The 14,552-nt window shown below is 39.8% G+C and overlaps 1 protein-coding gene across 9 annotated transcripts in view; it reads left to right on the forward strand.

Annotated features, from left to right (window-relative positions):
- LOC124863511 (rho GTPase-activating protein 23-like) overlaps window positions 1–14,199 on the forward strand; it is an 87,845-nt gene extending 73,646 nt beyond the window's left edge. For all 9 annotated transcript variants that reach the window (XM_047357910.1, XM_047357909.1, XM_047357904.1 and 6 more), the window contains 8 exons: window positions 721–799; window positions 899–972; window positions 1,057–1,146; window positions 1,249–1,374; window positions 1,455–1,496; window positions 5,068–5,161; window positions 9,265–9,296; window positions 10,047–14,199. In XM_047357910.1, coding sequence (XP_047213866.1) covers window positions 721–799; window positions 899–972; window positions 1,057–1,146; window positions 1,249–1,374; window positions 1,455–1,496; window positions 5,068–5,161; window positions 9,265–9,296; window positions 10,047–11,453 — 1,944 coding nt within the window. In that variant the 3' untranslated portion in view covers window positions 11,454–14,199. The remainder of the gene's footprint in view (window positions 1–720; window positions 800–898; window positions 973–1,056; window positions 1,147–1,248; window positions 1,375–1,454; window positions 1,497–5,067; window positions 5,162–9,264; window positions 9,297–10,046) is intronic.
- Window positions 14,200–14,552: the final 353 nt, after the last annotated feature.

Raw genomic sequence — 14,552 nt, forward strand, 5'->3', positions numbered from 1 at the left:
CTCTCCTTCCTTTCTTCAATCCTCCTCTGTGTCCTTACTCTTACCCATCCTTTCTTGTATAAGTCCTTAGTTCGTTGTGTCCTTCTTTCCTCCCTCCAGTTTCTGTTTTTTCCCAGGTTCCTAAGGTACCATAGATACCATAAATCGGGGCCATAGATACCATAAATCAGAGAATAATCAGGGCTGACCTTCCCTCCATCCAGGACTTATACAGGTCTAGGGTCAGGAAAGGAGCTGCTAAAATCTCTGCAGACCCCACACACCCTGCACATAAACTGTTCAGAGCTTTACCTTCAGGCTGCCGCTACAGAGCACTGTTCACTAAAACCAGCCGCCACAGAGACAGTTTCTTCCCCCAGGCTGTTTCTCTGTTGAACATTCAATAGAGTACAGAACAACAGCATACAGATGTCGCAAATGCACATTTTTATTTATATATGTGTACATTGTAAATATGTATATTCTGTAATGCGAAAACAAAACCAAAGAGCAAAGTGTACCGGAATCAAATTCCTTGTTTGTATGTACGAACTTGGCAATAAAGCGGATTCTGATTCTGATTCTGATAAAGTGATTTAATTTAGATTTCAAAATAAATGTGAAAGACTTAACATCTGCTGGGTCTAAAAAGTTTGCAACAGGTCTTTAATCAGTGAGAAACTTGGTTAGCAGGGTTAGAAAATGAAATATTGTGATGTCTGTGTTTGTTGTTGTCTTTAGAAGTGGCAGGACCTCAACGTTGTCAGCAGTTTACTCAAATCCTTCTTCAGGAAGCTTCCAGAGCCTCTGTTTACCAATGGTGAGTCCACACGTTCCAACAAGCTTTTATGCATGCCATTCTTGGATATTTATTCAAATCATTCAACTCACTTGCTTTAATCTGTCCAACATTAAACAGACAAGTACAACGACTTTATCGATGCCAATCGGATGGAGAATGCATCGGAGCGACTGAAGACCATGAAGAAAATGGTACGTGTTCTTTATTCCCCAAGAACTTCAGCAAAATTGATGGATCTGGCTGGTTGAACAGGTTAGCCTGTTGTTTTGTTACAGATCCGAGACCTTCCTGATCATTATTACCACACACTGAAATTCCTCATTAGCCACTTGAAGACGGTTGCAGACCACTCCGATAAAAACAAGGTGTGTCAAATGCCGTTTTGTGGGTGGGAAATCGGGTCAGGCATCTTCTGCAGAATCCTTACAACTCATCTGTTTTTTTTTTTCTTCTCCTGGTGCATTCAGATGGAGCCTCGTAATTTGGCTCTGGTGTTTGGGCCGACCCTGGTTCGAACCTCTGAGGACAACATGAAAGACATGGTCACCCACATGCCCGACCGCTACAAGATCGTTGAGACGCTCGTCCAACATGTGAGACAAACACATACTGGTTAAGACTTGCACGTATCATAAAGGCTTTGTAATGCTGAATGTTTCCCTCTCTGTTACAGTGCATCTGGTTTTTCACAGATGAGCTCGATAAGGATGAGAAGGTAGGCTTTCTAGTACTGGCAAGCATGTCTTAAAACAAAGTTCAAATGCAGAACATTTTGTATAAAAGACTACAGTATTTATTAAATGTAAAATACCTGTCCTTTATTTTTGTTTGGCTATAATAAGTACCATTTCTATGTTTAGGTCTTGTTTAGTTTGCCATGGTCAGAGCTTTCTTCAAAGCTCATCTTCAAAGGGCAGTGGTAGTAAAACATGACTAGTTAATTACCAATATAAAATGATAAAACAATAAAAGCAGTTACATTGAAAAAGCATAAAAACGACAAATGAATTTGAATGAAAGCATTCAGATAGATGAAGTATATAGCTTATATTTAAAATCCCATATTAAGAATTAGCCTAATTGATTTCTCAAATTGCACATCAACTAAAGGAGCTTTAATGCAGTGCCTTGCAAAAGTATTCAGTCCTTTGAACATTTTCATGTTAAATGCACAAACTTGAATGTATTTCATTAGGATTTTGTCTTATCTTATGCTGTCAGGTGGGATTTGGGCTTTTTCTGGCGTTTTATTTAAGGAACATATCCAGGGAGGGGTTAGAATCCTCGACCCACATTTCAAGATGATGATCGGCATTTTAGCATTCATACGTTTTTGGCTTCTCTTATATTATTAAACATATTTAAAGGTCCTGTTTTTCTTAAAAGATCCAAAAATTAACTCATATAGCCTTTGGAAAAGTTCCTGAATTTCCCATTTTTGTTCTATAAATCAAGCAAAACTATAAATGTTTTATATTTATTACATTTATTTTGCTCATATTTCTGTTATCCTCTGATTAATCATCTCTCCAGATCAATCAACAGCATTTCTATAAAGTAAATTTTTTATTTAGTTTTTGCATTTATGGTGTTTAATTTCCTGCTGCTCGTTATTTATCTGTCCTAAGCTCTAGGTTATCAGATGTCGTGCGGCCATCCTTTTATTCCATATTAGTCAACAGAGCGAAGCAGAAACACAAAGCTATCACTCCTTTATCCACAGTTAAGATGAGGTTTCCTTTCCAACCTGTCAGATGTGCTGTTATATCAGGAGTGGGGATTAGCCACAGAAAGGTTTTTTTTAAAAGGACTTGCCCTCTTTGACTGAAACCTACAATCACATCGGTGTAACTGAAACGCCTGACTCCAAAGTAACCTTTGGAGAAGTCGTAAACACAAACGTTCATGTAGTTTTTACAGCCTGTGCTGTAAATAATTACACAGGAATGACATGTTGAGCTGTTCGTTTAGTCTGATTGTTTTTGTCTATAATACTACATTGACTTAATTTGAGAATAAATCAGGTTGTATTGATTATCGGGGCAGCGGCACCTTTTCTTTAACTGACTTGCATCATTCAAATATGAATAGTTCTGTAATTAAAGAATAAATGTGAAACTAAATAGTTGAACACTACTTTCAAATTTAGTTTTGGATTCTGGATATTATTCCACCAAGTAAGGAAAATTTCTAATATGTGATATTTAATTTGGGCAAATTAAATCAGTAGATAAACAATCGCTGAAAGGCTTCGGATAACTAAACTGAGCTTTTGTTAAAGCTTAACCCGCTGCATGTGCCCGATCTTTACAAGCTAACAGAAATGAAATGATTCCCTTTAAAAACTACAGATCACACAGCCAGCGTCCCAGGTAAAATGTCACCAGTGTCAGTAATTTAAAAAAGAAAAAGGAAAGGTATTGTGGCCCAAACCAGGAAATTCCTGGCCCTGGATGAGCGCTTTGTTCTGTACAGAACACAGGTGTGTATTCAGGGGACATTAAGAGAGATACAAATAACATTAAGTCTAAGTAACCCTTAATGGCATATATTTAAAACACAGTCATACAATGATGTCTATGATTTGAAGTTAACCGAAAGCTTCAAATCATGTTTTTTTGAGTGAGCAATGACTTGAGAGAGATCATTCTTACTGAGGTCTTTGGAGTCCATTGTTCTAAAGCTAAAGAGGTTACATACAAATGGAAACGACATATTACACAAAAACAAAGAGCCACATCTCAGGGATTCTATAGACATCAGTTAGCATGTCAAATATTACATTTCATGGTAGAAAATCTGGAAAAAGATTGAACAGGTGATGACTTTGAAGATTAAAACGTTTCTCCTGAATGAATCACATGGCTTCTGGGACTATGTTTTTTAGACAGACGGGAGCTGCGTAAAGATATTTGGTAATAATGCACAGTAGCATGTTAGGCTAAAACCAACCACAGCATATTACCACAAACACTGTGATAAAGCATGGTGGAGGGGTAATGATATGGGCTTGCAGTCAAAAGACTTGGCTATCTTGCATTTATCAAATCCTGTTGATGCGAAAAGTATCCTAGAGTCAATTATGAGACCTTCTGTCCAAACAGAACTCCCCCATTTCATATCTACATGTTAAAATTTTGTCCCCTATCTCATGGTAAACAAGCCCATTCCTACCCTTGCACTTAAACCTTGGCATGTCAGCTTGTTCTTTGCAGTTTATGTAGGAAGGCAATAAATACTCATTACAGTGGGGGCACAGTGGTGGCGCAGGGGTTGAAACGCAAGACCCAGATTCAGAAGCTTCAGTCCTGAACGCAGCTTTTTGTGGCTTCAACTCCCGGCCCAGGCGACGTTTGCTGCATGTCTTCCCCCTCTCTCCGCCCCTTTCCTGTCAGCTTACTGTCGAAGAAATGTAAAAATATAGGCCGCTTGTGCTACAAAAAAACATTTTAAAAATGCAGAAATCACACATATTTCATGTAATTGTTTATTGTTTGATGACAAACATTGTATTGCATCATATTTCCATTTATTTTTATTCTGATTTGGTTTGGGTGGGTTTTAAATATGAGAGATTATGGCCCTACTGATCAAACCAAAAGAACAGATTAACCTCTAGCTGATCAGTATTACATATTAGAGTCATTTCAGTCATTAGTCACTGACTGTAAGCAACCCACGGCATATGGCTCCTTGTAACCCTTGTAGTTCTGGTCATGTTATACCTGAAAAAGTTGGGAATGAAAGAACCAGAACTACAAAGATACAAGATGTCAAAGAGAGAAATAATGATCCCAGCAGAATAGCTGATGCTACACTGGACCAGTCAAAGTCCAAACCTTTAACCTGACAAAATGTATATTTTAACTGTTTAGAGTTCTTCAAGGGAGATTTAAAAAAAAAAAAAATCAATGCATCAGTCTTAAAAAAAACTCTAAATCAGCCAAGAAAATTGAATCCAGAGGGCATTTTTGTAAAAGATTTCTTGGACATCTAATGAAGTATGCATCAATAAACACATTCAGAAGCATCTCCTTGTAGTTTGTTCATTATTTTATTTCTAAATGTAGTACCAAGTGCAGCAGTTGCTTTAAATAATTACTATAAAATCTCAGTTAATTATTGAGAAGCACGCTTCATCCCTTGGCTTTGGTGTGAAGGATTTTCAGCAGTTTGGACGTCTTTCATCTACTTAGAGAAAGCTCTAGTTTATGGATAAAAAGTTCCACATTTTTACTCCCGATTTCTGCCTTCTAAAGATCAGGTCTTTCCACTTGTCTCCCCAGACCCCGGTGGACACCGAGGACGTCCAGCCTGCCCCCAACATTGACCACCTTCTGTCCAACATCGGCAGGACCGCTCTGCTCGGGGAGGCTTCAGGTGAGCCAGCAAAGCTACAAATCGTTCAAATTGAATGCTTGTTTTTACTCTCTTTGTGTTATATTAGGACAAGAGTGTAAATTCTTTTGACTTTTAATGTCACATAGTGTTCAAAAACTAAATTGGAAATGAAATGTCCAACTTTCCAAACAGAACTGGAATGCAGCATGAGAACTGAATCCGGAGATCTGTTAGCACTCTGAGTGTCTCTGTGTTTGACAGCATGCCTACACTTCTCTCCTTTCTGCTGACTTCTTTTTTTTCCTTCCATGTTGCTCATCTTTCTCTCTGTGCGTTTCTGCGTTTCCTTCTCTTAGCTGAGCCTGTGGAGCAGCCACTGCGGTAGGACGGGAACTCCCCTGGCAATGTTTGTGTGTGTGTTGAGCGAGTGTGTTAGTTGTGGTAACTGCTAACGTCTCCATGGTCTTCATTTCCCCTGGAGGTTGGCGTCCTCCCTGTCACTGTCAGATTGAGGTCTCTTTAAAATAAGAACCCTGCCCCTTCAGTGTCGTCCTGGTTTGACTAATAACTTAATGGGTGACTTGAAGCTGTTAAAGCTGCTGTTTCTGACTCAGAGTGTACACTTGACCCAGAGAGGCAACTCATTCTGACTGCAGGGCACAGCGATTCACTCATCCTCCATGCTTTTTGTTTTTCAATCAATGTGGCCCCAATCATCAGGCTCCTCTACCCGCACTCCTGGCTCTTATGGGACTCTAGGTGTTGTTATTTCTGATGTGCCAATTCAAAGTTTGAGTGGTAAGGATAAAAACTATTGTGTGAAGCTCCCAGATCACAGCTGTGAGCCAAACCTTTTTGCTTTCTGCTGAAAAGAGCTGCAGGGTTAATAGCAAATTAGTTTCTTTGACGAATAAATGGCTCATCTTTAGTAGTGCAAACCAAGAATTTTAGTCATAATCCTCCTCAGCAATAATTGTGCTCAAATGCAGCAGCATATACAATGATGATGCTGTTTGTTTGCTCAAGAACAAAAAAATATATTATTTTGCTCCTCACGTTAGTATTCCTAATGCAAACAAAATCTAAATTATCTAATGATTATCTAAACTCAAATTGCTATGGCAACTCAGTTTAAGCATACAAGCTATAAAACATAGATGTTTTAAATATTTTCCTGATTCCACATGTGACTACAGAAAATGGTGACCTGTTAAGGAGTTAATCCTCCATTTCAACAGGGGCACCTCTAAAATACATTTCAAAGGGGTAGCAAGATGGGGGCCAATTATAATCAAAGTGCAGGTCACCGCCCCTCATGGACCGCAGCTCGACACCATCAGTCTACTACATACAGGATGCCACATTAGGCCGACAATGGCGTGAAAGTTGTTTTAAAGTTTGATCTTATCTAGAAAATCAGCAGGTCTTGATATTCTAGAGGCGTTTTACCATTCTGGGCTTTGGTTTTCTCTCAGAAACATACAAGCAAGCTGAAAGGACCTTTTCCTTTGGAACTTGATTGGTTTTATCAAGCTGTATATACTGTTTGGCTTTTTTTCATTCTGACAGAAGTAGACACAATAATACCCATGGACTTGGTCTGATGGGGTCTTCAAAACAGATGATAAAACACAGCATTTCAGACAGTAGGTAGTCAAAACACTTTGCAGACCTTCATCAGGCAAACACACTCTAATGTGTCTGGTTCTAAGTGTGTAACCAATAAAATCCTAATATTAGAAGGTGTACAGAAAACACTAGATATAATGTGGGCTCCCATATAAAAGAACATTATCTCATAGGCAAAGGTATTATTTTTATAAACTATAATAAACCCTGTGTGGAGTATAATTTGATTATACAATTTTGTAAAATCTCATGAAAGTATTAAAGGAATATGTTTAAAAGTAGTTCATTATTCAGTCCTTTTGGAGCCAAAGTTTGAAGGGTATTACTCAGATAAGCCACATGTGGTTTGGGGTCACCACCCTTGGGTGGCAGAGTAACCTGGATCATCTCAGCATATTGTGCTTTTATGCTGGCTTAGCTTTTTTTTAAACCTCACAGGAGCAGCAGATCGTTTATATAACATGTGGATGCCCATGTTGTAACATTTTGAACTACATTTTTTGCCTGTGTGAGGATGGAAGAAATATCTGGTTTTCATATTATTACTTTGCTGTACAGCTTTGATAGCTATTTACAGTTCACATCAACCTGTAGTCAGGGCAAAGTTCGTTTTTTACATGTGGGATTCTGAAAGATAAGGGTTCCTTAATTACAACTATCTAACAAAAAGGAACAAATAAAATGCCGATCTTGGCCACAAGTTTTCCCCATACTCCAACTAAAAATAACCTCCCTATTAGTCAGTTTTATCATCTGAGAATGATTTGCCACTCTACAGAGGATTTCATACAGCCAAAAGCCTGAGGAAATGAGAGATAGATTTAGACAGTGAGGTTACCCATCTTCAGGCTTCACAGAAGCCTTTGAGTTGGATTTAAAATAGATGGTTCTATTTTACCTAAACTGTAAGAAAACAAAAGAAGTTTTTAGTTATGTGCATTACTTAATTTTCATCTCACTCTGCCAATACAAAATCAAAATTAAAAAACACTGGCAGATCTTCAAATATGATCCTGAACTATGTTCTATATTTAAAGATCCCTCTTTACTGGTAAATAAAAATAGAATTAATCTTGTTTTATTTAAATTTAAATGTAAAAAGAAATCTTGTGAAATGGTAGTAACTGCTGTGCAGAGTGCATCGGTACCCTGAAACCATTCATCCTCGTACAAGAAATTAACTTTAATTAGGTTGTTGCTTGTCCATCCACACATGCAATGCATAAATTGGGCACGAAATCACAATAAGCAACAATGACTGAGATTCTTCTGCTGCTGTCCACTTGAATTACGCTTATCATTATATTTCCTGATTGAAGGTTTTGTAGCACTGAACAGGTTGCTCTGCCACCTAGGGGTGATGACCTCAAACTACATAAGACTTATTTTTCTTCAAACCTCAGACTCCAAAAGGTCTAAATGATGAACTGCTTTGAATGAACGTTTTGAAAATATTTTTCTTAAACTGTATTCTCTATGCAGGGTTTATTTATAATATTCACAATTGATTATACTCACATGTATATAATCAAAAATAACTGTCCTATGTTGATTTTAATATTTCTATTTAATAAGAAAATGTAATTTGAAATGTTTCAGGGAATGGTGGTAAAAGCTGCTGCTGCTGAAATGATCAAAATTAAGAAAATAAGTGATTTTTTTAATTTTTATATTAAAGGCTGTGGTTATCTTTTTGTAGCCAGACAAGCTATAATCATGTATATGAGGACTATGGTGAAGCATATTTTCTGCACTTTTAATTGCTACTATAATTTCTACTGTCATGTCATTTCACTGAAATATATATTAGGCTTGAAATGCTGTAAAATGAACTGAATGTACCAGTATTTTCGTTTTTTAAGATGCTGGTTTAAATAAAGAGTTTAATCATGTTCCTAATGTATGTTAACACCTTGCCTGCCCTCATATCCTGGATAGTTTTGTTTTTTTTAAATAAACATTTAGGTGTAATTTTTACCGTCTAGGAAATTGTGAAAAAAATTTGATCCTCCATCTTTGTGTGTCTGTGTTTGTGAGAAAATGTGTGTCTTACTTCCTTCCCTGTCAATGATTGGTGCTATCAGTGTTTGCTGTGGGTTCCTAATGCACCTGCTGCTTCCCCTCAAATCATTGTCTTTCCCTCTAAATGCTTCAGTCTGTAAACCGGTGTGTTTGCTCGGGGTTCTGACATGGTGAGAGGACACAGTGGAAGATCCCATCTCCACGTGAATTTCTGTTTATTCTGTCAGAAAGAGGACGGTTCTGTGTAAATGTCTTAAGTCTGTCCTCATTGCTTTATATTTTGCTTCCAATGAGCCAGATAAGGCTTTCCTGAGAATATTTCTGCAAGAAGGGAAGTGACTTAACAAACAATTCTGCTTAAATTAGCCCAAAAGTACAAAGAATTTTTATAAAACAGCCTGAATCGGCCTCTGCGTCCTCCACCATGACTGCTTCGACTTGTTAATTTAAGCTCTTCTTACTGTCTGATGTCTGTCTTTCTTCTTCCACAGACTCAACCAACAGTGACTCGGCTAAATCAAAGGTAGTGTCTCTCAAACACACACGACGGTTTATTAGGCATAACATTCTGGTCAGAAGTTCAGACAAACTCATTGTGGGAATGTTTGGCCTCGATTTATTAAAGTTGTTTTCTTTCCAGGGTGGAACAACTGTACAACATAAAACTGCAATACATTTGTGATGACAAAATTAGTTGCACAAGTTTGAATTAATTGTTGGAATGTCTCCTCAAAAGGTCAAAATGATACATACAGGCTCAAATACATCCATGGATTTACAATATCTTTAATATTTGTTGCAGAAGGCTCTAAAGGTCTTTTAACTTCTTATTTATGTCTTCTCATTCTTCCTTGGACTTTCCCAGTTTGTTCTCAGTATCGGAATATTTAAGGAATTCTGTCAAACAAATCCTTTGACAATAAGAAACTACCAGCTTTAGGCATGTAAGTTTAAAAATGATTTGGACAAAGAGTCAAATTGAGGCTTTGAAATGGTAAAACACTGAACCAACTGTCAAGCATGGTGCTGGCAGCATCATTCTGTGGTGCTGTTTCCCTACCGGTGCTATTGGAGCATTGGACAAAGTGAACAGAAGAAGTAGGTGTTCCTCCAAACTGTTTCACCTCACTTCACATCAACAGCTTAATGGTTGAAAGTTGACCATTTTTGGGCCAAAATTAACATGACATGAGGGTTTTTAAACTTCTAACCTGAACTGTAATGTAAGGCAGAAAGTACGTCAGTGTTACAGCAGTATCTCCTCCTGTTTCAGGGGTCATGGGGTTCAAAGAAAGACCTTACCACCAAGGACTTCCTCGCTCTGTCCATCATGTCCGCCGTTACAGGCCGCAAGCGAAGGAAGCGCCACCTCGCCCGCCGTGTTGGCAGCAGCACCGATGATGACTCAGAGCATGAACCGTTCAAAGCGGGGCACATTGGGATGGAGGAGGAGGAGGAGGAGGCAGGGTTGCCAGTGGCGGAAACTGCTCCTCGAGCTGAGGGAGAGGAGGACGAGGAGGAAGAGGACGATGATGATGATGATGAGGAAGTTGTAGAAGGTGGAGGGAAAGAGGAGGCAGAAGAGGAGGTGGTCGTGGTTGTTTCCAGTCGGCCGTGCTTTAAAGAGGAAGAGGGTGGAGGAAGGCAGACAGCTATTTTGTTGCAGGAGGAGGCAGTGCAGCCTGAGGTGAAGGGGCAGCCATGGAGAGCACCGGATGATGCTCGCTCTATTGTCTCTGGTTACTCCACCCTTTCCACGTTAGGGCGGAGCTTAGGGTCAGAGGGCAGGGGCGACGATGCCGATGATGAGCACAGCGAGCTGGTGAGCGAGACGGACAATGAGAGCGGCTTCGCCTCACGCTCTCTTACCCAGGAGCGACCCAGTAAACACTCGACAACACCTGCAAACCCGCAACCGCCAACGCCTCGCAGCTTCCTCTACTCACAGTGCAAACCCCCTGTCCTCTCACCCGCAAACCTCCTCCAGGCCACTCCCATCACTCACACAACTGACTCTGCAGAGAGGAATGAAGAAGGAGCTCGCTCTAACACGCCCTCTTCTTCCTCCTCCTCCACCGCTCACAGACTGCACTCGCGGCCCTCCTTTAACTCCCACAAGTTGATTCAGTGCGACACTCTGGCCAGAAAGAAACTAAAGTCGGAGAAGACCAAGGCCTGCTCCCTGGACTTGCTGGAGTCTCAGGGTGAGGGGACCGACTCTGTGTCCGAAAGTGCACCAAGACCAAGGAGAGACACCTCCAAAATCAACCCTTCCTCAGGCAGCAGCCAGGAAAGCCTGCGACAATCCCGGTCCAGATCCGCCTTGCCGCCCAGCGAAGCCGCCTCCTTCACCCCAACCGCCCCGGGCGGCAGGTCTTTAGCTGAACATGTCCGGGCTCGACTGCTGGGCTCTGCCGACGACCTGCGCAGTGTGGGGCTGCGAAAACCCCCGTCGCCTGAGACACGAAGGAAGAAACGAGCGTGGCGAAGACACACCGTAGTGGCTTCACCCACCGAAACATTCGAAAAGAGACCCCCGCTGACCGTCAATGAGTTCCCTCTGTCCCCCATGAACCAAAACCAGGTGAAAACTCAGGGGCTAACTCAAGGAGCAGATAGCCTGGACCAAGAACCAGTTACATGCCAAGTCCCCACCTCCAGATTCCACCAGTACCTGTGAGAACTTCCAGGGCTAAGCAGGTCCAACACATTCAGTTCTTTCCTTTTAGCCTCCATTTGCATGGCAAGTGGCATTCCTGGTGTTGCAAAAGCTTTAGGGGTTTTTGTTTGCTTTTAAAAAAAAAGAATCACTCAAAAATAGTGCTGAGACATAAACCGAACTCACCTTTATCTGTGTTATCTCCAAAAATTTCCAATTTAGTAAAAATAGAAATCCCTTTCTTCCCGACTGGTCGGATAGATGAAAAATCCTTTCGGGTGATCAGAGGAGGGCGCTGTCCTGCAGCTTTGCTCTGGTTGAGAAACATGGTGCTTTTAGTTGATGTAGTTTAATGGTAAATGTTACAAAATATTATCAGACACACAGAGTTAGAAAACTGTTTCAGGAGTAAAGTCAACTGATTTCTTTCTTTTTTGGTATCAGTCTTCCTGACCACGCTCACTGTAAAAGTCCAGCTTTTAGTCCAACCGGTAGGCGTTTTCCAACACATGGATACTGATGTCTGTCTCTACCTGTTAATAATGTTTATAAGTGTTTGCGCAGAAATGATCACGTTTTGTAGCATTTTGTACAAAGCCTTGTTAAGTTAACCTTTGTAAATATAAATATGTTTGTTTTCACCTGTAATTTTTTGTTATTTTTATATGGTTTACAAAACGTGCACAGAGTGCAGTCATTTCCTTCAAGAAGTTACTTGAAATGTTTCCCTTAATATATTATTTTTTTGTTTATATTCAATATATATTATATATTTTGTATTAAATTAAAAAAAATGTACTTTTATTGTGATCGACCCTCTTGAACGTACCCGTTCGAGGGAGATAAACACGATGCAACCTGTTCCTTATTTCTCCATAGATGGCCTTTCTGATTCACAGCACTGTGCAGAGTACCTTTATCTCCTGAGATGATGACTTTTAATGAAAGTGATCTACTTTAAGCAAAGATCCATCAACAAACCTATCTGGGAATTGCATGTAGCGAACCTAGCAGATCCCTTTGGGATAGTTTGCTGGCACCTCTTCGTGACAAACGGCTGAGCTCATCGCTGTTTTCATGTCTGGGATTACTGAGTGTTACCTCAGATGTCATATTTTCACCTTTTTAGTTTGGGATCTTTTTTCAGCCCAGCCCCACTGAGAATTCATCTGTCGTCACAGTTATTACCTTGGGGGATGTGTGTGACAGGGAGTTTTCCATAAGGTCAGGTTCTAATAAATCCTAACTGACTGAGAGAAATGGTACAGTGGAGAAATTGAAAACAGGTCTTTAGATACAGTGCTGTGGAAAGTATTTACCCCCTTACACATTTGTTTCTTTATCAAAGGAAAAAGAGTGTTCAACCCAACCTGGCCCTGTGTGTAAAGGTAATGCCCCCCCTTGTTAAGTCATGAAAAAAGTGTGATTGACCATAGGTTTCGGTTTAGTTTCCGTCACTGTAAAATCAAGAAATCACTTCAATAGAACCTGTCTGACAACATGAAGTAGGGCAAAAATATTTGAAAAGGCAGCACATCAGGTCCTGATCCAAAGAAATTAAACAAAGTTTAGAGAACAAAGTCTTAGACATACATCAGTCTGGAAAGCGTTACAGAAGAAATTTCTAATCCTTTGGGACTCCAGTGAACCACAGTGAGAGCCATTGTTGGACAGTAGTGAACCTTCCCAGGAGCGGCTGGTCAGACAAAATACTCCAAGAGAGTATTGATGAATCATCCAGTAGGTCACAAAAGAAACCAGAACAATATCTAAAGCCACGGTTGTTGGCTGGGAGATTCAACAATACGAGACTGGACCAAAAATCCTACTATAAAAACAGCTTTTTAACACTTAATCAAGTTGTCTTTGATGTTAAACTTTGTATCATAATATGAAACATCTGAGTGTGACAAAAAAGAAATATGTAGGGTGGGAGTACCTTTTCACAGAACTGTATAGGAAAGTCTTATCTTTTGTGTTAAACCATCATAAAGAACCACAAACAACTTCTCTGACCAAATATTCCAGTGAAGAATGATAATAAAGTTCCAGTTTTTTCGTACCTCGAGATTCTTCTACAAGTGCCTGATTTTCTGGAATGTGTTGTTCTGCGGTGCCATGTGCAGGTGTCATCTTTTTCTTTATTTCCTTATGTTGTATTTGGTTCTCCTCCCTCCCCCTGATGTGGCTGACGGCCTGGCTAAGGCGACCGACCCAAAGACGTGTGCATTAAACTCCGAGTGAAAAGAAAAGCACACTTCAAGCCAAGGACACATCTATGCACTCCCTTCGCCTCCAACGAGAGGCGCTTATAACAGCTGTTACTAATGCTGCTAAAGACGAAGGAAACAAATAAAGGCATAGAAATCCCTCAGCTGCTTTTTTCTCCCCGAAACAAACTGAGGTCATCTGTCTGTGTGATTATGGTACACCTAACAAGCCCTACCCTAAAACCACATTAGGTCATGCCAGATAATATCAAATTTCCTAAAGGCGAACAAACCTCATCAGTCGATGTGTTATGTACTGAAATGTGATTTTATCCAATGTTTATTGTTGTATTTTAAAACTAAACATTTTTGTACATACAATCTTAATATGTAACATACTGAACTGTGTACATTTTGGAATTGCTTTGACTATAACTGATGAAAAAGACTGGACTAAAAAAAAAATAATGCTTGTCCGCCTGATTTTTTTTCCCTTGTGGCTGTTTGCTTCAAAGCAAAGGTATATGATGTAAATAAACAGAAGTATGTTTAAAAAACGAGTTGTGTGTTGAATTTTTGCACCTAAACCAAGAGCTGAGTATCGCCCCCTAGAGGTGGCAGATGAATATGTTTTCTCAAGCCTTCTAATGGTTTGCTTCTGCAATTAAAAATGAAACTGCATCTAAATCGGAGGCCGCTTCTCTTTAAATTCAGTAGCTGAATATTTATGCATTCTGAAGTTGCATTTGCTTTAGTAGTAGGAACCTATACACATTTCAACCTTCAGAACTTTACATGTTCTGATAGTTTTGCTTCTTTTGGGAACATTCTAAATAGTTTTTGCTCTTCTTCCTGGATGCAACAAATCTGAATGGGACACCCTCCATAATGCCTGTATTCAAACCCCCTT

The sequence above is a fragment of the Girardinichthys multiradiatus genome, chromosome X, assembly GCF_021462225.1.
Source record: "Girardinichthys multiradiatus isolate DD_20200921_A chromosome X, DD_fGirMul_XY1, whole genome shotgun sequence".
NCBI classification, from domain to species: domain Eukaryota; kingdom Metazoa; phylum Chordata; class Actinopteri; order Cyprinodontiformes; family Goodeidae; genus Girardinichthys; species Girardinichthys multiradiatus.